This window comes from Polistes dominula, unplaced genomic scaffold, assembly GCF_049000335.1.
Source record: "Polistes dominula isolate Pdom_NZ unplaced genomic scaffold, Pdom_raw_medaka contig_22, whole genome shotgun sequence".
NCBI classification, from domain to species: Eukaryota; Metazoa; Arthropoda; class Insecta; order Hymenoptera; family Vespidae; genus Polistes; species Polistes dominula.
This window is the reverse complement of record NW_028300966.1, coordinates 43,742-62,377: the sequence shown is the minus strand read 5'-3', so window position 1 is coordinate 62,377 and position 18,636 is coordinate 43,742. Positions and strand designations below refer to the sequence as shown.

At 31.6% G+C, this 18,636-nt stretch overlaps 8 protein-coding genes and 2 long non-coding RNA genes across 17 annotated transcripts; 5 read left to right on the top strand and 5 right to left on the bottom strand.

Annotated features, from left to right (window-relative positions):
* The first annotated feature begins 117 nt into the window (after nt 1-117).
* On the top strand, nt 118-1,442 carry LOC107070618 (uncharacterized). The gene is made up of 2 exons (XM_015328983.2): nt 118-616; nt 781-1,442. The coding sequence occupies exons 1-2, from the start codon at nt 569-571 to the stop codon at nt 1,015-1,017; spliced, it is 285 nt and encodes a 94-aa protein (XP_015184469.1). The 5' UTR covers nt 118-568; the 3' UTR covers nt 1,018-1,442.
* Nucleotides 1,070-2,662, bottom strand: slx1 (structure-specific endonuclease subunit SLX1). 2 transcript variants are annotated; one of them, XM_015328978.2, is made up of 4 exons: nt 2,521-2,662; nt 2,202-2,430; nt 2,035-2,086; nt 1,070-1,943 (listed from the first exon to the last, which is right to left on the bottom strand). In XM_015328978.2, the coding sequence occupies exons 2-4, from the start codon at nt 2,378-2,380 to the stop codon at nt 1,389-1,391; spliced, it is 786 nt and encodes a 261-aa protein (XP_015184464.1). In that variant the 5' UTR covers nt 2,381-2,430; nt 2,521-2,662; the 3' UTR covers nt 1,070-1,388. The 2 variants fall into 2 exon arrangements, 1 of the variants encoding a protein (XP_015184464.1); XR_016176675.1 differs by lacking the exons at nt 1,070-1,943; nt 2,521-2,662 and having other exon boundaries at nt 1,960-2,086; nt 2,117-2,342.
* On the top strand, nt 1,664-2,137 carry LOC149032421 (uncharacterized). Its single transcript, XR_016176685.1, has 2 exons — nt 1,664-1,804; nt 1,877-2,137. It is a non-coding gene; the product is annotated as an uncharacterized LOC149032421 (long non-coding RNA).
* Nucleotides 2,663-2,745: 83 nt separating the features above from the next.
* Nucleotides 2,746-7,169, bottom strand: Ald1 (fructose-bisphosphate aldolase). 2 transcript variants are annotated; one of them, XR_001476289.2, is made up of 6 exons: nt 7,010-7,169; nt 5,206-5,415; nt 4,681-5,124; nt 4,237-4,590; nt 3,725-3,877; nt 2,746-3,584 (listed from the first exon to the last, which is right to left on the bottom strand). XR_001476289.2 is itself a non-coding variant. In XM_015328977.2 (5 exons), exons 2-5 carry the CDS (start codon nt 5,410-5,412, stop codon nt 3,492-3,494), a joined length of 1,098 nt encoding a protein of 365 aa, XP_015184463.1. In that variant the 5' UTR covers nt 5,413-5,415; nt 7,010-7,169; the 3' UTR covers nt 2,746-3,491. The 2 variants fall into 2 exon arrangements, 1 of the variants encoding a protein (XP_015184463.1); XM_015328977.2 differs by lacking the exon at nt 3,725-3,877.
* A 541-nt stretch (nt 7,170-7,710) lies between these two features.
* LOC107070614 (fructose-bisphosphate aldolase) lies at nt 7,711-9,727 on the bottom strand. 2 transcript variants are annotated; one of them, XR_016176673.1, is made up of 7 exons: nt 9,589-9,727; nt 9,301-9,504; nt 8,904-9,220; nt 8,591-8,813; nt 8,283-8,501; nt 7,928-8,212; nt 7,711-7,776 (listed from the first exon to the last, which is right to left on the bottom strand). XR_016176673.1 is itself a non-coding variant. In XM_015328976.2 (6 exons), exons 1-6 carry the CDS (start codon nt 9,625-9,627, stop codon nt 8,069-8,071), a joined length of 1,146 nt encoding a protein of 381 aa, XP_015184462.1. In that variant the 5' UTR covers nt 9,628-9,727; the 3' UTR covers nt 7,711-8,068. The 2 variants fall into 2 exon arrangements, 1 of the variants encoding a protein (XP_015184462.1); XM_015328976.2 differs by having other exon boundaries at nt 7,711-8,212.
* A 1,179-nt stretch (nt 9,728-10,906) lies between these two features.
* Nucleotides 10,907-11,578, top strand: LOC149032420 (uncharacterized). The gene has a single exon (XM_089172919.1). The coding sequence runs from the start codon at nt 10,907-10,909 to the stop codon at nt 11,576-11,578; it is 672 nt and encodes a 223-aa protein (XP_089029045.1).
* A 101-nt stretch (nt 11,579-11,679) lies between these two features.
* LOC107070612 (ADP-ribosylation factor-like protein 6-interacting protein 4) lies at nt 11,680-12,247 on the top strand. Its single transcript, XM_015328974.2, has 2 exons — nt 11,680-11,825; nt 11,920-12,247. Exons 1-2 carry the CDS (start codon nt 11,707-11,709, stop codon nt 12,047-12,049), a joined length of 249 nt encoding a protein of 82 aa, XP_015184460.2. The 5' UTR covers nt 11,680-11,706; the 3' UTR covers nt 12,050-12,247.
* A 379-nt stretch (nt 12,248-12,626) lies between these two features.
* LOC149032419 (putative citrate synthase, mitochondrial) lies at nt 12,627-17,360 on the bottom strand. Of its 5 annotated transcripts, none has more exons than XM_089172903.1 (8): nt 17,226-17,360; nt 16,781-17,119; nt 16,451-16,659; nt 15,793-15,925; nt 15,524-15,718; nt 15,308-15,409; nt 12,966-13,181; nt 12,627-12,897 (listed from the first exon to the last, which is right to left on the bottom strand). In XM_089172903.1, exons 1-8 carry the CDS (start codon nt 17,265-17,267, stop codon nt 12,664-12,666), a joined length of 1,470 nt encoding a protein of 489 aa, XP_089029029.1. In that variant the 5' UTR covers nt 17,268-17,360; the 3' UTR covers nt 12,627-12,663. The 5 variants fall into 5 exon arrangements, with proteins under 5 accessions (XP_089029029.1, XP_089029033.1, XP_089029031.1 ...); XM_089172905.1 differs by lacking the exon at nt 12,627-12,897 and adding an exon at nt 14,973-15,199 and having other exon boundaries at nt 12,990-13,181; XM_089172907.1 differs by lacking the exon at nt 17,226-17,360 and having other exon boundaries at nt 16,451-16,642; nt 16,781-16,922.
* LOC107070610 (ring finger protein, transmembrane 2) lies at nt 13,505-14,379 on the bottom strand. Its single transcript, XM_089172920.1, has 2 exons — nt 14,179-14,379; nt 13,505-14,046 (listed from the first exon to the last, which is right to left on the bottom strand). The coding sequence occupies exons 1-2, from the start codon at nt 14,371-14,373 to the stop codon at nt 13,639-13,641; spliced, it is 603 nt and encodes a 200-aa protein (XP_089029046.1). The 5' UTR covers nt 14,374-14,379; the 3' UTR covers nt 13,505-13,638.
* Nucleotides 15,922-17,438, top strand: LOC149032418 (uncharacterized). The gene is made up of 3 exons (XR_016176683.1): nt 15,922-16,378; nt 16,460-16,893; nt 17,011-17,438. It is a non-coding gene; the product is annotated as an uncharacterized LOC149032418 (long non-coding RNA).
* The last annotated feature ends 1,198 nt before the right edge of the window (nt 17,439-18,636 follow it).

The following is an 18,636-nucleotide window of genomic DNA, read 5'->3' as shown; positions in this document are numbered from 1 at the left end:
GACTTAATTAAAATATCAAAATAAGATTTACTATTTACGACTGATGATGAGAATAACTTATCGATCAATCTTCTTTCAAATCAAATTCAAATCATGTACAATAATAATGTGCGTATATTTCTTCTTGTAAAAACGGTTAAGAAAGAATATTTCTTGATTGCGTTTGGTTATCGTTCGTATCTTCTGCTAGCAGCTCGTTACTGGCGCCCCAACCTTACGCGCATATCATACTCGAACAGGAGATGGCCTGGATGCCTTTTTTCGTCGTTTACCGTTATCGTAGAAGAAGAACTTTGCTTCTGCGATCACGAAGCTAATGCTTATTTCTCTTCTGTCCCTTCACGAGCGCTTGTCTAATTTTACAATTTACCGCCAAGCCTCGCCTCGCCTCGCCTCGCCTCGCTTCGTCACGCCTTTCCGTCTACATTTTACCAACAATATTACAATTACTTTTTCTATATATTTTGGTTTGATAATAAGTTATTTTAAGTGCGCCTATTTGTGAAAATCGATCGATTACTTCTTCTGTTGCTTCACGTGCTTCTTGTGTCAAGAAAAGATCTAAAAGATGAAAGTGACAACGACGTTATTTGCTTTAATATTCATATCTTTGAGCGTAAGTACAATTTCTATTCATTTTTAAATGATCATTTTACGATGTCATTGCGCATATTGATGATTTCATTGTTCATCGATTGTTCGATTGTATTTTATTCAACAACGTTAAGAAAGATTTCATATTGTGTAAAGCCACTGACTTTTTTCAATGATTATTTATAGATCATACAGGTCGAATGTCGATCTAAGAAAACGACGAAGCAATTGTCGTTGCAAAGTAAGGAGACTAATCCGGTGAATTTTATAAGATTGCTAGTGATGAGACTAGTTTTTGGTGTGGCTACATCGATGGGATTAGGTGAAAATATTTCTGGTGTTCTTGGAGGAATCTTCGTACCTCCTGGCGCAGAAGATTATGCCGACTATGCTGACGACGATCTGATCCCTGATCTATTCTAATGAAAACTTCAATGATCTGCATTTTAAGCAAGGAATGTTTTGTTCTTTCAAATATTTCATTATTAATTTATTTATTTATTTCTTTATATGTATGTATGTATGAATGTATGTATGTATGTATGTATTTTGTAATTAATATCGACTTGACGACGGCAAATGAAAATGACTGCTGTGACCTAAATGTTAGTTAACAATTATGGACAGCACGATTGATATGTGCAGCATTATTTGATCACGTATGACAAAAGTAATAACGGTACGCGGTACGCGGTACGCGATACGCGCGTGCGCTAATTACATGTTAAAGTAGTATGTATAGTAGAATTTATAGTTTATCTAGCACAACAAATATATTTGCATATTGTTCATGATTAATCTTCGTCGCTACTAATTACGAGCACACAATCGTCTTCGTTTACATTACTTTGTATATCTTGATAACAACCGATCATCTTTTTTATCAAGTCACCCCAAAGAACGTTAGTATTACAGGTAGGACATGTACCCTCGATCGGTAAAATATGATCGTCTGTAGAAAAACGCTTAGCTAAACAAATTAAATGTGCTATCAGTCGACAGTCCGGTTTTATACACCTAATGGAATTGTCTTTTTCACTGATCAATCCACAAATTGAACAAACGAGTAGATTATTTTCTTTTATTGGACTTTTGTTAGTAACCTTTCGTGGTAGAACTTGTCCGTAACATATTGGCATGTGTAAAGGCGGTGAAAAGGAAGTGGAATACAATTGTGCAAAGTTATCGTCCAGCCAACGAATTGTTAAAGGTAAACGATACCAAGGTCCGACTTTGAGCATTTCCGAGAGAACCATCAAATAAAATTCGATCGTTTTTTCAGTTGATTTCTTTTTCGGCACATGTTTTAAACGTCGACTCTCGTGAGGATGCTGCCATGCCCATTCGAACTACGCAATAAATAATAAAATATAAACAGCAAGAATGCCTAGGATGCCTTTTGTTTGTTTCAAATATTTTGTACGATAGTTTACAACATACCCTCAATGCAGAAGTACTGTTAAGAAAGCCGTGAACTATTAACACCATACTCCTAAAGAAACAAAAAGAAACAGCAAGAAACAAAAAGAAACAAAAAGAAACACTTGTACTAATCTTTTATTACGATATTTGGATGTTAATCGTATATAGTAACAGTAGTAGTTTACCATGGACCTCTTTCGCTAGTTCTCCATGCACCGCCGTGTTTTTTACCGGCATTGTGCTGTTTAATTCTACGTTGTGGATCTACGGTGTAACCTATATAAATTCTGCCTTTGTACTTTGGATTCAAACAATACAATAAATATACTCCATAAAAGTGTTCCACTATTTCTGTCTCTTCCATTATTTCTTCCTGCCATTGAATACGTCTTATGAATATTTATTCATTCAGCTCTAGAAGTAACATTTCATATTAGCATTAAATTTTTGTCATTACGAATAAACTATACATCAAATTCAAACTGCATATGATGTGACTGACACCTTTTGTTTAAGCTTCAATTATATTGAGGTTAGTTGAGGTTAGTTGAGTCATTTTAATCACTACTCTTCATCATCCTACGCCACCTATTGACACAATTAAATATTAACACGTTAGAAAACACAGTAACATATGGTAAAACAGTTAAATTCATCATTTCAATAAATAACATTCGCGTGGCCTAGATTATAGGAAAATATATAAACAAAAAATATTACATAATAATGTAACATCGACGTACGAGTATATATTTTTCAATACTTTTTTTTTTTTAAATATATCCATAGAAGAGATTACATATAATTGTATATAAGATAGTAATACGTAATGATAAGGTGCAATTGTCGAATTCCCTTTTTTAAAATAAAACAACACTTAATATATTATAATTCTTTTTAAACACATAGAGCTTTAACAACACTAACAGTAATATATATCTATATATTTATTTCTTCTGGCTTTTTCTTTGTTATTTTTTTCTTTCTTTTCTTTTATTTGTTATATATGCTACAGAATATAACGTGTTATAACGTGCGTGTAACTCGCGTCATCGTCGAATTCGTCGAATGACTTCATTTTTTTTTTACATAAATTGTCACTTGTTCATTTTCTCTTGTTTTCTTAATAATCTTTTCAACGTTACTTTCCTACATCATTATTGTGCGCAATTACATTTGACACATCTTGAAAATCTAAAATAACTAAATATAGAAGATTATATCAGATTACTTGTATGAAATATTTATAAAGCCGAAAGTCAAACGAAAGTCGTGAAAAATATCGATAAAAGTCGTAACGATCATCGACGATGATCCCTTCTTGATGATGATTAATTAATTTGTCCAATTTATTCCACTTTATTCTTATTATTGTATTGTCCACCATTATTCGTTGGAAATAATGAATCGACGATGATCGTATTTGACGATTGGATGAACTGAATGTCTAAAATATTATTATACTGAAGATTTCTTTAATATGCGTGATTCGCTACGAAAAGTGCAGCATCGCCGGCAGCTCCTGTGACGCCTCCCGCGTATTTACCAAGTGCTGATTCGCTGTTGGCCTATTGTTAAGAAACAAAAAGATAGATATAAATGAATTTTTTCATTGATATTCTTTCGAAGCAAGACTTTCAAAAACTTTGAAAATAAATCTAAACTGTATATTTTATAAATAAATACTTAGATATTGTCATATACTCACTGTTATATATAAGAGTACATAAACAGCGTCACACACACAGAGTAAGGAAAGAGAATTTTAATATGCATGAGATTTGACATACAAAGAAGTGCCACCAGCTTTGCTAGAAATACTGCCAGCAACGTATTTGCCTTGGCAAGCAGCACTGTTTGCCTAAATAAGCATAAGATTCATGGGGACATGCAAAAAAACAAATTAACCACTATTCTATTATAAGAGAGATGATAAACTTTGTTATCGTAGTATTAGTAATGGTAATAGTATTAATAAAACAATCACATTGGCAGACAAGTAATAGAAAAGTAATAGAAAAGTAATAGAAAAGTAATAGACTAATTTAGAACATAGACATTACCATTGTACTTTGTGTAAATAAATAAATAAATAAGTAAATAAGTAAATACTATTAAAGAGGATAGGCTTACACACATTGATTGAAAGAATTCTACAAATAATTAGATATTATAAAGAGAAAGTAACGCAAAGAAAGATAAAGGCAAAGAAGATTTTACCTTAGCCCTCTTGATAAGTTCTTCCTGTCCCGCTGTTACTTGATCATTTTTACCAGCCCAAGCACGGAGAACGGAGGCCTGAAGGGCACGACCATAGCTAAAGGTCAATGCCCAAGGTTTCTTAGCCGGGAACTTGTTGATAGCGTCCAAGTTCACTGAGGCCTCTTCTTCGGATTGTCCACCGCTCAAGAAGGTGATTCCAGGTACTGCAGGTGGAACTGTACGCAACAACGCAGTTACAGTTGCTGCTGCAATTTCTTGAGGTGTTGCCTTCTTCGGACAACTTTGACCCGCTGTTACCATGTTTGGTTTCAAGAGAGTTCCCTCGAGATAGACATGATGATCGGCCAATGCCTAAAAAGTTATTATATTAAAACGATATAATAGCTAGGAATCCCTTCGTTGATAAATAGTGATTGTTTGTTCCTGTTGCATTTTTCTAACCTTGTAAACAGCAGAAAGAACCTCTTCTGTAACTTGTTGACAACGGGCAAGATCGTGATCACCATCAGGAAGTATTTCGGGCTCAACAATCGGTACGATTCTTGCGCTCTGACAAATCGAAGCGTAACGAGCGAGAACATTCGCGTTTTCTAAGATGGCAAGCTTGCTTGGCGTATCCTTTGTAATTTTAAGAACGCATCTCCACTTGGCGAAATGGCAGCCATCCTTTTTGTATTGAATGCAACGTGCTTGAAGATCATCCAGTCCCTGAGTCGTACATTCATCGTTTGTACCAAATAGTGGCACGACACCCTTATCAACCTTGATACCAGGAATAATGTTACGTTGTTTCAAAAGCTCGACGAATGGTGTACCATCATTAGCTTTCTGGTATAGAGTCTCATGAAATAGAATCACACCAGAGATATGTTGTCCAATGACGTCCTGTTAAAATAATAATTTATTTTAAGTAACATTTCAAGTTAAATTTAGTTAAAACTTTGAAAAGAAAAAATAATCGCGTACCTTTGCCGCAGTAAAAAGTAATTGTCTGTATGCTCTTCGGTTATCCTCATTGTTCTCTACGTTAATGTCTTTTAGACGTTTACCAATCGTGGTCGTAGATTCGTCAGCAGCAAGAATTCCTTTTCCAGGAGCTACAATCTGCTCAGCAATCCTTTTCAATTCTTCCTTTAGCTCAGGTACGGCTTTATCATACTTTTCGGCTACCATTTTCTACCAATGGAAATCATGATCAATTGTGCAAATTGTCAGTTAAAAAATAAGAGAACATTAAAAGGAAAAGTAGTTGCTAAAATTAACTGAACATAAATATCATCGTAACCCTGTTGACAAATAGTGTCAAATGTGTACACGTGCTTCTGTTTTCTTTTTTTCTTTCCCACATATAGGAGAGCACGCGCAAACACTCTTTTCACTCATTACGTTCGCATGCACGCGTAATAAAATCAAAGTATATACCATCATAATTCCTCTTACATGTCCTAAATTCGTGATCCGAAAATCTCCTAGCTCCTAGCTTTTTACCTGTCTTCTCTTGCCTAGATCTAAATAAGTGGGAAAGTGTATATTTCTTTAACTGACGTTATTTTTCTCCTAGATTGAGATATTGATCAGTTGGCATCATTAGGGCAAATGACAATTGTTAAAATCTTTCAGCATCTTGCACATTTTTTCAACATAGCATAGAAAAATTGATTAGTTTTAATTATCTATCGACATTTATAACTAATCGATACACGCAATCGTATAGAAATTTGAATACTTAAATATATTGTTGTGGCGCAATACGATAAACCTGTTTGTTCTTGGTTCCTTAAACACGCGGTATTATAATACTCATACTAACGAAGGAACAAGCGAATGTAAATTAAATTCAATGAAATGAGTATCAAGTATGTTTTTTAAAAAAAACATTAATCGAGAGTAATAGTTCGAAAAATCATCACGTGTGTGTATTAAACGTGTTTATATTCGCATAAGCCTCATTTCTATCTCAAGTCCTGTTGCAACAGTCTTATTTATTACTTTTATAATATGATTACGGAATACTATTATCTATAAGACGGATTTATTACTATATCGAGTTAAAAAGTTGGCATCACTTAACGTTTTCTTTCTTGGCCAAGTTTCACTATTTGTTTAATATCGTCCATTACCTTTAAATAAAATTTCAAACATATGCGTATATATATATATATTGTTCCATTCTAAGAACTATGTACTTTGAATTGACTTACTACGCATCCTTTTTTTATTATTTTAAGCTCATCACCGATTGTCCAAAGTGTCAAGATTAATTTCGTTTCATTTAATCATGTTATCATATTTCGTTTTCAATTAAGGTTAGTTTTCGTATGACAATTTTCTAATACAAAATATAATTATATAATTATATTGCACGAGAAACACTAAGAACAACACTTATACGACGATTATTTCTGTATAAATTTCTGTATAAATTTCTGTAAAAATTTCTGTAAAAATGTATTATTCGTACATTCTTAAGACTTAATATTTCTTATTTTTACACTGCGACAAAAATATTGAAAAGTAAGGTTTAATCGATATCAGTATAGAGAACCATTATATTATCATTCGCGTTGTCATAATTATTTGAGTTGAAGAATACGATAAAATTGGGTGGCGGCCGAATGTCAGTCGAATGTCAGTCAAGGTCAAAGCTTCATAGTGTTAGCCATTATTTAGTATAACTTTTCTCACTCTAAATCATCTTTTCGTGGATTGGCCGAGGTAGCCAATAATAATAAGCGTTTATTCAACAATTTCGATGCTAGTTCCGACTTACCTATTATTTCGATAGATTTGACTGTCGTTATCGAAAATATGCACAAATGTTATTCTAACAAACTCCTCTACCGGTGGATTCAAGAGCAACTGAAGAAATCAAAGGAACACGAATATTTCAAAGCTCTGTGGAACATTATTCGCGCATGCGCGGGAGTGTCCGCTGCATAGTGGTGCTCAACCTAATATTTTTTATCAAAAGAAACATGATGTTATTGTATATTTTGCTTGCTTCTTACATTAGGTGTCAAAATTAATTTGATACTACAAATAAATAGTAAATACCATTAATACCATTTCACCATTTCATCATTAAATTCATTTCTATATATCCTAAATAAATATTTGTATTTAGTAAAAAAGAAATGATGAAATTATTTTTAAATTTCGAATGGCACCACGTGATCAGTTTTATTCGAGGAAACATCTAATAAGTATTCTCATTGGTGGAATTCCGTGGGAATGACGAAATATTAACCAGTAAAAGAGTAATATGTTGTCCATATGATACGATGCAGCTGGCACGTAGCAGACAATTGACGAATCATCCACACACGTTTAATCTCAGTTACCTTTTGTTGAGAACCTTCGCTTTAAAGGTCAATCAAGGGCACCTTCTTTTGACATTCTAGCTTCAAATGTTTGACATTTTTTTTCACTGTCAAGACTAATGCACTATTATGCAAGATCTTCTCTTAAATATTCTTAAATATTTTCAAAGATATTGGATCAACAAATAAAATAATACACATGTTTCATGTTGAGAACCTAAATATCACGAAATATCATTATTTCGATTATTAAAATAAATAATTGGAATTTGCATATCAAAAGGCAAGCCATATAGCTTGTCCGGTTAGCTCCGATAACCGTTGTGAGATTGTTTTTCTTATTTCAAGCGTAAATATATTTTTCTTACGTTGTAAAAATAACACAATGATAAAATTGCACGCGTATGATAGACGACGACGACGACGACGACGACGACGACGACGATTGATAACGTTGTTTTCGTTAACATTTAAATATATGCATTATTATTGTTTCCGATTATTCGTAATTAATAAATATTTTTTGCTCGCACGTTTTGTATGCTTAATTTTCCAAGTGATGCCTCGGAGCATAATTTAGCTTTTCCCAGTAATATCGAGTGTGCCGCTTCCACGTTTGCTACATTTCCTTTCCAAGTTTTAAGAACTTCATTCTTGAATTAATTAAATACGTTAATACCACATTATCATAAAATATATTATAATAAAACATAAGCTAAGTACTTGTAAGCAGCGACCGTAACAGAAACTCAGAGTCCATGGTTTTTTTCCTTCAAGCATATTTATTGCGTTTAAATTTAATATCGAGTCGTTGTCGTTGTCGTGGTCGTGGTCGTGGTCGTCGTCGTCGTCGGTTGCTTGTCCATTGCTTAAAAATAAAATCGTTGGTACTGCCGGAGGGACTGTTCTTTGTAACGCTTTCAAAGTGTATTCAGCTACAATCTAAAAATAAGTCAACTGATATTTAATATCTATCAGTTAATAATTCCAGAATAAAATGACTACTATTATATTTGTACTTATCAACTGACTTGTGGTGTATATTTTTTGATATTTTTAACACCTGGCAATACCATTGCAGGTTTGAGAATCATTCCCTCCAAATAAACTCTGTGCTCGTTGAAAGCTCTAAACAAAATGGACAATACCTGTTCGTGAATTTGCAAAGCTTTTTCTATGCTATGTTCTCCAGTAGTTAATATTTCTGGTTCTACGATTGGTACCAAACGGGCACGTTGACATATAGTTGCATACCTAATTGAATAGAAACATTAGCTGGCTTCAAATTTAGATTTGAATCTACGATATTGTGTACTAAGGGGTATTGTGTATTTAATAATTTACCTCGCAAGCGTGTTCGCATTTACCGACATGAGCAATTGACTCGGTTTCGTCTCTGAAATAGAATAAACACATCTCCACTTGGTAAAGTAGCAACCTTCGCGTTTGTATTGAATACATCTTTCCTTCAAATTGTCCAAGCCTTCTGTAGTCAATTCTTCTTCGGTACCACATAAATTAATTAGGCCTTGATCAACTTTAATGCCAGGCACAATGTTTCTTTGTTGAAGAAATTCGGCAAAGTTGATGCCATCGGTTGTTTTTTGGTAAAGTGTTTCATGATGCAAGATAATTCCACTGATATATTTCGTTAATTCGGGCTACGACGATTGTGTAGGAATCGTCTTTATCAATATACATCCTTTGTTATCCTAAAAATTGTATACCTTCAAATGTATACCTTGTAAGCAGAGAATAACATTTGTCGATATTCTCGTCGAGAATTTTCTGTATTTTCTATTCCAATTTCTCCAAATGTATCATTTAAACTCATGGGTGATTCATCGCTAGCCAATAAACCTTTTCCAGGCACACTGAGTGTTTCTATGATTTTTTTTAATTCAATAGACGATGCTGCATCGAGATCGCTGAATTTCTCACTCACCTGTTGTAATATATATTGGTAAATGTTTAAATATCAAATGAAATCTTAAATAATAACTATTATAATGATAAAATACAAACTAACTTTGTCCTTACAAAAACATCTTGGCGCTGCTGATGCCATTATTTTGATCAAACTATTAACATACTTACAAGTGTAATTTCAATGTTCATATTTTGTATTTGTCATTATTTTCAAAATATCATTTCAATGAATTTTTAAATTTCAATGGTAACTAAGTAATGTATTTTTTTACATTGACTGATAGCAATTAAAGAAACATGAAAAACAAATGATTGCTTAAAAGTTTGTGCTTCCCCCTCCCACGACTTTTTTTCTTTCCTTTTTCTTTCCTTTTTCTTTCCATTAAAAATCTTCTATTATATGTGTGTTTATACTGAAATATAAATATTAATATGTGAATATAGGATAGTATTCCACACATGTGAAATAAAAATAATACTTTTACCGTCTATTAACGTTATTATTATGTCAAATAATTTGTTGGCGCGATGAAAACCTCTGTTATAGTAAAATATAGATGGTCCACTATCAGTGTATACAAACATGAGGGGTTGCCTTTAATCTCGCTTTAGTTTTCGAAATTGAGAACGATCAAGTCGGTTGAACTTTTCATCTTACATCCATGCAGAAATAGTTAAATAATCCAATCGTTCGATTGCGACATTCTATGTTTAAGTTTTATTTTCTAAAGTTATTAACTGTTTGATCATTAAAAAGAGAGGTTAATGGTCGGTATAAGTAAAAGTTGATAGTGTAATTACAAATAAATGATAATTAATTGAATATTTGTGTGTTATTTCAATGACATGTAGAATATTAAACAATTGCTTATTATACAATAAAACATAATAATTATAATAAATAATAAATAATAGGTAAAAGGTAAAAATTGAATAGATATAATAATGGAATAAAAGTGAATATGGAAGCAGAATTGACTTCCACATATATGTTATAAATGCTTGTTTTGTAATAATAATTATACGTGTATTATGTTTATATCACGTTTATAAGGACTTGGATATTCATAGATTATATATATATATATATATATGTTTGGTTAAAAATTAAGAATGAGTAGCAAAGAAAGTAATGAAAGCAAGTGCGAGAGAAGCTCGAGAAGTAGTAAACGTAGACACAGAATGAAGGAACAAGAGCAAACTATTAACAGCGATGGATCTGATAATAAGTTAAAGAGAAGAAGCGCGTGCAGTAAAGATAAAAGGAAAAAGTCAAGACGCAGAAGTAGCTCGAGTAGTTCTAGTTCTTCCAGTACTTCCAGTCACGATGCTAAATTGCAAAAGATGAAGAAAAAAATAAAGATTGTGATGAGCGCACATTTAAAGAGTATAAAAATGGAATTGCTGTACCGCAAAGAATGGACAGGTCTATAAACAACTATAAAAGTTTAAGGAATTACAATATGTTCTCACATAATTTCAGAGAACGCGGTGGTAATACAGGTACGAGAGGATCATATAAATATGGAAGATTTTATAATAGAAATAGAAGAATACCGTATAACAATTATCAATACTATAGGCGTAATAATGAGGGAAGGAGTTATTATACGCATTACAATAATAGAGTACCTAATTACAATAGATCATCGCGAAATAATCAGGATTTAAATATTGATTATCACAGAAATTCAAACAAGGATGCATCTAATCAATTTGTGGGAGAAAGTAATTCTAGAGACAGCAATTCCAAACAAGATAAATGTTCATTGAAAATAGACAAAATACATAATATCAAAACCAATGTTGTAGATCCTTCGCATACAAAGATTAGAGAAAAGAGAAAAGCTGATTGTTTGGAGAGAAAGTCTGATCATCGTACTCAAAAAAAGAGGAAAAGAAGATCTTCCTCCTCTTCTTCCAGTTCATCCAGTACAAGTAGTACTAGCAGTGTTAGTAGCAGTACCAGCAGTACCAGCAGTACTACCAGTAGTAGTAGCACCAGTAGTTCTAATAGTACCAGCAGTTCTTCTGATTCTTCTGAAGATGAAAGAAAACGTCAAAAGCTGAAAAAAAAGCTAAAAGAGTGAAAAAAAATGTGAAAAAGCATAGGAAGAAGAGAAAGTTAAAGAAAAATTCGAAGAAGAAGTTGAAAAAATCCTTGGCTACTGAAAGTAAAAAACGTACTTCTGAAAAAACTAAAGATACTCTTACGGAAATGCCACCACCTGAAATATCAGAGAAAGCCAAACTAATGGCTCCTATTACAAAAGAAGAATGGGAAAAAAAACAAAATTTGATACGCAGGGTATACGATGAGGAAACAGGAAGATATAGGTAATCTACCTAGGCTACCTTTTCTTTTTCCTTTTTCCTTTTTTCTATTTATTCCATACTATACTATAATAAAATTATAATAACTATTTTTTAGATTAATTAAAGGAGAAGGTGAAATAATAGAAGAAATTGTTAGCCGAGAACGTCATAAGGAAATAAACAGACAAGCTACCAAAGGAGACGGAGATTACTTTCAAGCGCGATTAAAAGGAAACATTTTGTGAATTATTTTTATATATATATAAAAGTTATGCTTTTTAAATAATTATTAAGTTATTGTGAACGTCAGTATCCTGTATTATTATTAAATCTCTATTATTATATCTATTTTGTAATGTTTCAACAAAATAGCTTACAATCTAAGATACTTTAACACGTGTTTAGACAAATCTTGTAGATGATAATAAAATTATGAAATAATATCTTGTCTGAACTATACTTTAATAAAGGAAAACTTATGTTATTAAATATTGAAAATATTAAGAATGCTTTTTTTTTTTCATTCAGTTACTAATAACATTACAACACAATAACAACAACAGCTATTTGCCATATATGCATATTCTTTAATTTTTTCTCCATCGATCGATGTAGTTAAAAAAAAAAAAACCATAACCAACCATATGGTTATACCATATATATATATGTATATATATATATATGTAATTATTAACACATTTGATGTGGATGACATGTGATTATTTGATCGTTATTTTGTCAACAATGTACAGCTAAATTATGATACTTATAAGACGACTTTTAAAAATTGATAAAAAAATAAATTATATATTTCATGCGATATAAATTCGATCCTGCAATTTATATAACAATCAATTATTCAATACATTTGAATATACAATGTTGTATGACCGTTGTGGTAAATTGCATCATCTGTAATTGGTGCACGACACATTGGACATAATTTTCCCGTAGACAGCCATGTTAATACACAAATTTCACAGAAAATATGTTGACATTTGAGTATAATTGGTACTTTATATTCTTCACGACATATTGCACATATTCCACCAGAATTTATTAATTGCTCTTCAGATGGATTTGATCCTAACCTCTAAATGAAATGTACAATTATATAATGTTACTTAATAAATTGACCTGCAACCAAAATTAATAACATACCTCATTCTTTATAAATCCCAATAATGTTGTAAGGAAGAACTTTAAAGATTTTGTCGAATCATTTATTTTATTGATAGTATATATTGCAATTAAAATGAATCCTACTATTTTTTCTGAACCTTGATATGCTTCATTCAAATAATATATCCATGGTTGAATTGGTGCAAAACGACGACAAAGTTGAGATGTAGCTTCTAACATCACATAATATTTTCCCTAGATAAAAATTCATTATCAATAATTTTTTGTATAAATTTATATATATATATATAGAGAGAGAGAGAGATAAATGTATGTGTGTGTGATTTACAAATTTTACAATATATACGTATATAAAATACTTACACGTTTGTGACATGCAAGTAGTCTTAGAGGTAAACAAGTTAAGATCACTTTAAAAGCAATAGTGATCAATTTTATTATAATATCTGTTGCAATTACTGACCATATAAGCTCTGAGAGTGAAAGAGGTTGAGTCGTAGATACATTTATATCAAAAATAACATTTAAGATGAAAAAACAACCTGCTATAAAGCACATAATTAATAATAACAAAAACCAACTTCTGTTTTGTTGTTTGGCAATCTCGTTCTTAAGATTATTATTGGTATATAAGAAAGTTACGAACAATAAAGTAATATTAATTATTTCTAGTCGTTGATCATAAGCGCCTTTAACTAAAAGGATTAAAATATAAGGGAAATATTTTTGCAATACTCTTAGTAATAGTACTGTCTCCGGACTTCTTTTCGGGCCCATTTTCAACTCTTCCATTATTAATATTATTTTGTCTTTCTGTTGCCATTTCATTCGTTGCTTCATGCATATTATTTAAAGGATTATCATTTTTAATATGATGGTGATGATTATGATGATGATGATGATGATAATGATGATGATGACGACTATGGCTATGGCTATGGCTATGACTATGATTACAAGGTGCAAATTGATTGTCTATAATAATATTGTTCATTGTTTGATTATAAACATTATAGTTACTTGTCGAACTAAGAATGGTTCTTGTTTGATTCTGAAGTCTTGGCAAATTTACTAGAGAACTAAATGTAGTATAATTTCTCTATAAGAAAAAAAGAAAAGAAGAATTAATAAATTAATTAAATAATACAATATTCTTACTTGTAATTAAATATAATACAATTTTTATATTTATAACATTGAGCTATACTTGTTGTATGAAAAGTTTAATTACTTGAACTGAGGAAGATAAATTAGCCAAAATTCTGGAATGTCGAGGTAACCTTATATTAGAATCATACATTGGAGTATTAGTTGTACATTCAGGTGGTGAATTAGTCAAATGATCCACTTGATTTGTTTCAGTAGTACTCGTTTCAAAACTAATAGATCTATTTTGTAAAATTGTTAATCTCTCTTTTTCTGTCATTATATATTTTGAATGAATGATTTTGAATGAATTTGTCAAAATTATATTAGAAAAATGGAGATAATAAGTTACATTTCAAATTCAAATAATAAACATATTGTTGCATTTAAAATGCAAGAAATAATATTTTTCTTAGCTCAAATTATAGGAGCCGATAATTGTGTTGTATTTGTCTCTGGTAATATAAATTTTCAATATTTTGTAACACACACGCACATACACACACACACACACACTCACATTACTTGTCTATCTTACAGACCGTGCGAGTTTTGAAGTGAAAGTTTATAGTTTAAAATAGATTGTAATTTTGCTATGAAACACTATTTATGCATATATAATTTGTGCTTAGTCATAAGCGAAACGCGTCTGTAGATAATGAAAATATTTGTTTGGCGGGAGTCGCCATATTGTAATTATAATTTTAAACGAATACGAATGTAGAAACAATTTGGAACATTATTTCATTATTAAAATACATTGAATTTTTATTCTTTCGATCAGGAGAAAATATATATTTACATTTGTATGTATGCATGTATGTGTGTAAAGATCTCGTTTAAGAAATAATTGACAGGACAGTATTTACAGTAACTTACTTTTTCTATCAAGTTATTTTCGGTATTTGTTTAATAATTCGAATTCTTTTGTTCATTTTGTTACGAACATTTCTAAGTGAATAAAAATATGTATAAGTGCTGTTTGATTTTGGCTGTTCGATCGGTGCATTAATCGCTCTAGTCCAAATGATGGAAGCAATTGCTCCCAGTGCTCGAGACATACAGAGTAATACTTGATTAAATTTCATATCTTTCAATCCATAAAACTTGGAAAAGATTATTTAGTTATTGCATTATCAACCATTTACTCTTAATGTAAGAAGGAAGACTTAATGAAAAAGACTTAATTCCATTTGGTGGAATTTATAAATTACCTGGAATATCGGACCAGCAATAGTGGTTTGCTCTGGAAAGATAATTTTGTTTTTTGTATTTTTCACGAGAAATGCCAAAACTCGTGTAATCTCTTGAGAAAGCTGAATTCAATGTGATGAAAAATTGTTCATAATTAATTCATTAATTATATCAATGTAATTGTTAATTTAATAATAATAACAACAACAACAACAACAACAACAACAACAACTCACCTGTGTTTCCTTATTAGCAGGCAAATACGTTTTAACATGATTTAAAAGTGCCACATAACGTGGATCGAGAAATCGAGTTTCTTTGTGTCCAATCAACTTATTTTCCTCCATAAAAGAAAGCAAAAAATGTTGTAACATTTCTTCCTTGGGTTCGGTACCCAAAGCGTTTTTTATTTTTTCTTGAAATTCCATGTACTATAGTTAGGTTATAAAAAGATGAAGTTTTTAATATTTCAATGGAAAATTGTAGTATTATAGTTGTGATTTACCTGAGACATAGTTCCTGTAATCGGTTCATTTTCATAAATCAAAACTCCCGAAGATAACGCTTGACTAATATCGAGATACGAAGCTCCAGAAATTTGTGTTATATGAACACCAGGTACACCACCATCTTCGTCGCTAAATAAACAATTAAATTAAATGTTCAAACGTAACTATCAATAAATATTATCATTATTATTTCATTAGTTATTTGAAATGCTATCAATGAAATAAGAAGGATCATATTGATTAAAAAGGCACGTTTATACCATATCTTCTTTATGTATATACACTACACATTAAAAACAAAGTTTTGTATCACCGCGGTTCCAGGATTTCTCCTGAACATAGACGTTGGACTGTTCATAGATGTCACTAAACCCGCACAAAGATTTCAAAATCTCCTGAACACAAACGTTGACTGTTCATAGATGTCACTAAACCCGCACAAAGGTTCCAAAATCTCCTAAATATAGACGTGTACCATGTTCATAGATCTATGATGTTCAGTGATTTATGAACAACTACTAACTGTACCCTTTGTGCGGTACAACATGCAATGTGTATAGTTTTCATGAGCAATAAAAAGAGGTAACAACTTTGTTTGATCTGTGTATATATGGTATATATGTTAGAATAATACTTATTTAATTATAAACATACGCATTTAAGCTGACGTATAAACGAAGAAAATCTCCAATAGACGTTGTTGTTCTGCCTTTCAAATCCTCCGAAGTATTGCTCAAACATTCTAAAAGAAAATCTATCCAGTCACCTTTTTCCGTCACGTTTCTCAACTCTCGACCTTTACCAACGAGGCCGATGATGGCTGGTAACGCTGCTAATAGTTCCATACTGTCCTCGTAAATATGCTTATTATTAGAAATAAAAGAGAAAGTAGTACTTAGAAGTCTTGTATCTTTTGACATATGAAAAAGTTGTCACATTTGACACTCTGTTTGTTGCAAGACACGTTTTTTAGTTATCTATTACCTCCCAATGAGTATGACTCGGAGCTCCATTCTCGAGGGCTTTTTTAGTATATTTATTTGTTTCAAGTATAGTCAAGGCGATTGACAGTCTTCCCAATGGTGTCACGTTGTCTGGTAAGTTTTGAAGAACAGAACCAACGATTCCACCACTTGGTCCTGACCACCATTCCTTTCTTCTTAGTCGTCGAGATGACCAATCATTGATTAACGAAGTTGTTTGTTCTTGAGTAGGTACGTCGCCGGTTAAGAGTAACCAAAAAACAGCTTCTACGCTTGGAGACGTTCCTCGACGTGGAAGAAGGTTTAAAACTTCTGGGATAGTCAATCCACGGTACCTGATCTAATCATAGTCAGATAAGTGTGTTTATCCTTTTTAAGATTAGACACATAACGTTTGTAAAAAAAAATCATGATATATCTAAGTAATTTTAAATTGTTAATATTACCCCATACTTGGGATCATTTTCTGATGTTTCCCTGACCATCATGTTGACACCTTGAAGACCGTCGTATATATTGTTTACAGTAATACGACTGATCACGGATTGACCGTGTTCTTTTCGAAAATTTCTAAGAAGATCATAATGAATCGGAATTTTTTCGCAAAGAGCTTCTTTCAAATTTGTACTCGTACTCGGAATGCCTCTCGTTGTGCTGACCTTCGTTCCAAAAAAATCTCTTTTTATATCCAATCAATATAGGATGATTATCATTACAATGATTGTGATTATGATAAAACCTTAAGTAAATATCGTTGTCCTATATTGAAATTAGATTTATGAATGTTAGTATTTGTGTAACCTCTTTTTTGGCTATTCGATACAATTTGATTTCGATAAGTTTTCACGAAAAACATTTTGTCAAATTTGTCTTCTCGACAGTTCGGACATAGCGAAAATAATAAATTCAATGTAGAAATTTCTTTTCAGCGCGAATATACTGAACGATTTCATTACATTATGATAATTTGGATAATTTTTGAGCCCATTGCTCGGCCATGATTATGACAAAAACAAAGAACATATGCGTGTGTAGTTGTGTGTGTGTGTGTGTGCGTGCGTGCGACAAACGATATACAAAGGATATCGGTTAAATGAAAGAAATAATTCTGTTGTTACAACAAAAAAGATGATTCTCCTTGGAATCTTTTATTGTACGACTTTAGAATAGAAAATAAAAGAGTCACGTTTCACACATAAAATAACACTTTTCTTTCCTGTGGGTACAAAGATTTTCAACAAATACGTCTTTTGTATCTCATATGTGCTGTGTCTGTGTATATATATATATACACACATGTATTACATATATATGTACACATATATAAACACAAACCTATGGATGTGGTTTAGTAATCGATTTACGCGTCGTCGTGTGCAGCAGCATGTATGTGACATACATACGTTGTATAAATTGTTTTAAATAACAATCCGATGGAATAACAACCGGAACCAATAAACAACGATATATATATATATATATATATATGTGATATAATATATAGTATGTATATCACAAAGTCAACTCACTCTTTTTATCCTTACAAGCTAAAATATAAATTTCTTTTCTTCATATTCATGTTACGTATGTATATAACAACGATATTTATTAACACACATGCACCGTATACATGCATATATGTACATGTATATATGTACACATTTATTCAATGTCCATTCGCAAACGACGTCAGAATTGCTACGATTCTTTTATTACTTTTTTTTGTTACTTTTTTCTTACTGTTTTGTTACTTTGTTCTTTCTTTTCCACCTCGTACATAATAATGATTAATTATCTTAACAGTAATTATTTTAAAAAATAGATGTGTATACTATTGCTTCTGTGAGGTAACTCCCG

Excerpts from the sequence above, each read along its gene's own strand:
- LOC107070618 (XM_015328983.2), top strand. The coding sequence starts at position 569 with ATGAAAGTGACAACGACGTTATTTGCTTTAATATTCATATCTTTGAGC. Across the intron at positions 617-780 it reads TAATATTCATATCTTTGAGC|ATCATACAGGTCGAATGTCG; the intron begins GTAAGTACAATT and ends GATTATTTATAG.
- slx1 (XM_015328978.2), bottom strand. The coding sequence starts at position 2,380 with ATGGAAGAGACAGAAATAGTGGAACACTTTTATGGAGTATATTTATTG. Across the intron at positions 2,087-2,201 it reads ACTAGCGAAAGAGGTCCATG|GAGTATGGTGTTAATAGTTC; the intron begins GTAAACTACTAC and ends TTGTTTCTTTAG. Across the intron at positions 1,944-2,034 it reads ACAGTACTTCTGCATTGAGG|TTCGAATGGGCATGGCAGCA; the intron begins GTATGTTGTAAA and ends TTTATTGCGTAG.
- Ald1 (XM_015328977.2), bottom strand. The coding sequence starts at position 5,412 with ATGGTAGCCGAAAAGTATGATAAAGCCGTACCTGAGCTAAAGGAAGAA. Across the intron at positions 5,125-5,205 it reads TACTTTTTACTGCGGCAAAG|GACGTCATTGGACAACATAT; the intron begins GTACGCGATTAT and ends TTATTTTAACAG. Across the intron at positions 4,591-4,680 it reads TTCTTTCTGCTGTTTACAAG|GCATTGGCCGATCATCATGT; the intron begins GTTAGAAAAATG and ends ATAACTTTTTAG.
- LOC107070614 (XM_015328976.2), bottom strand. The coding sequence starts at position 9,627 with ATGGCATCAGCAGCGCCAAGATGTTTTTGTAAGGACAAA. Across the intron at positions 9,221-9,300 it reads TGTTATTCTCTGCTTACAAG|CCCGAATTAACGAAATATAT; the intron begins GTATACATTTGA and ends CAATCGTCGTAG. Across the intron at positions 8,814-8,903 it reads AATGCGAACACGCTTGCGAG|GTATGCAACTATATGTCAAC; the intron begins GTAAATTATTAA and ends CTATTCAATTAG.
- LOC149032420 (XM_089172919.1), top strand. The coding sequence starts at position 10,907 with ATGGACAGGTCTATAAACAACTATAAAAGTTTAAGGAATTACAATATG.
- LOC107070612 (XM_015328974.2), top strand. The coding sequence starts at position 11,707 with ATGCCACCACCTGAAATATCAGAGAAAGCCAAACTAATGGCTCCTATT. Across the intron at positions 11,826-11,919 it reads GAGGAAACAGGAAGATATAG|ATTAATTAAAGGAGAAGGTG; the intron begins GTAATCTACCTA and ends ACTATTTTTTAG.
- LOC107070610 (XM_089172920.1), bottom strand. The coding sequence starts at position 14,373 with ATGACAGAAAAAGAGAGATTAACAATTTTACAAAATAGATCTATTAGT. Across the intron at positions 14,047-14,178 it reads ATTTATCTTCCTCAGTTCAA|AGAAATTATACTACATTTAG; the intron begins GTAATTAAACTT and ends TTTTTCTTATAG.
- LOC149032419 (XM_089172903.1), bottom strand. The coding sequence starts at position 17,267 with ATGATGGTCAGGGAAACATCAGAAAATGATCCCAAGTATGGG. Across the intron at positions 17,120-17,225 it reads AAAATGATCCCAAGTATGGG|ATCAGGTACCGTGGATTGAC; the intron begins GTAATATTAACA and ends GACTATGATTAG. Across the intron at positions 15,926-16,450 it reads TTATACGTCAGCTTAAATGC|CGACGAAGATGGTGGTGTAC; the intron begins GTATGTTTATAA and ends TTGTTTATTTAG.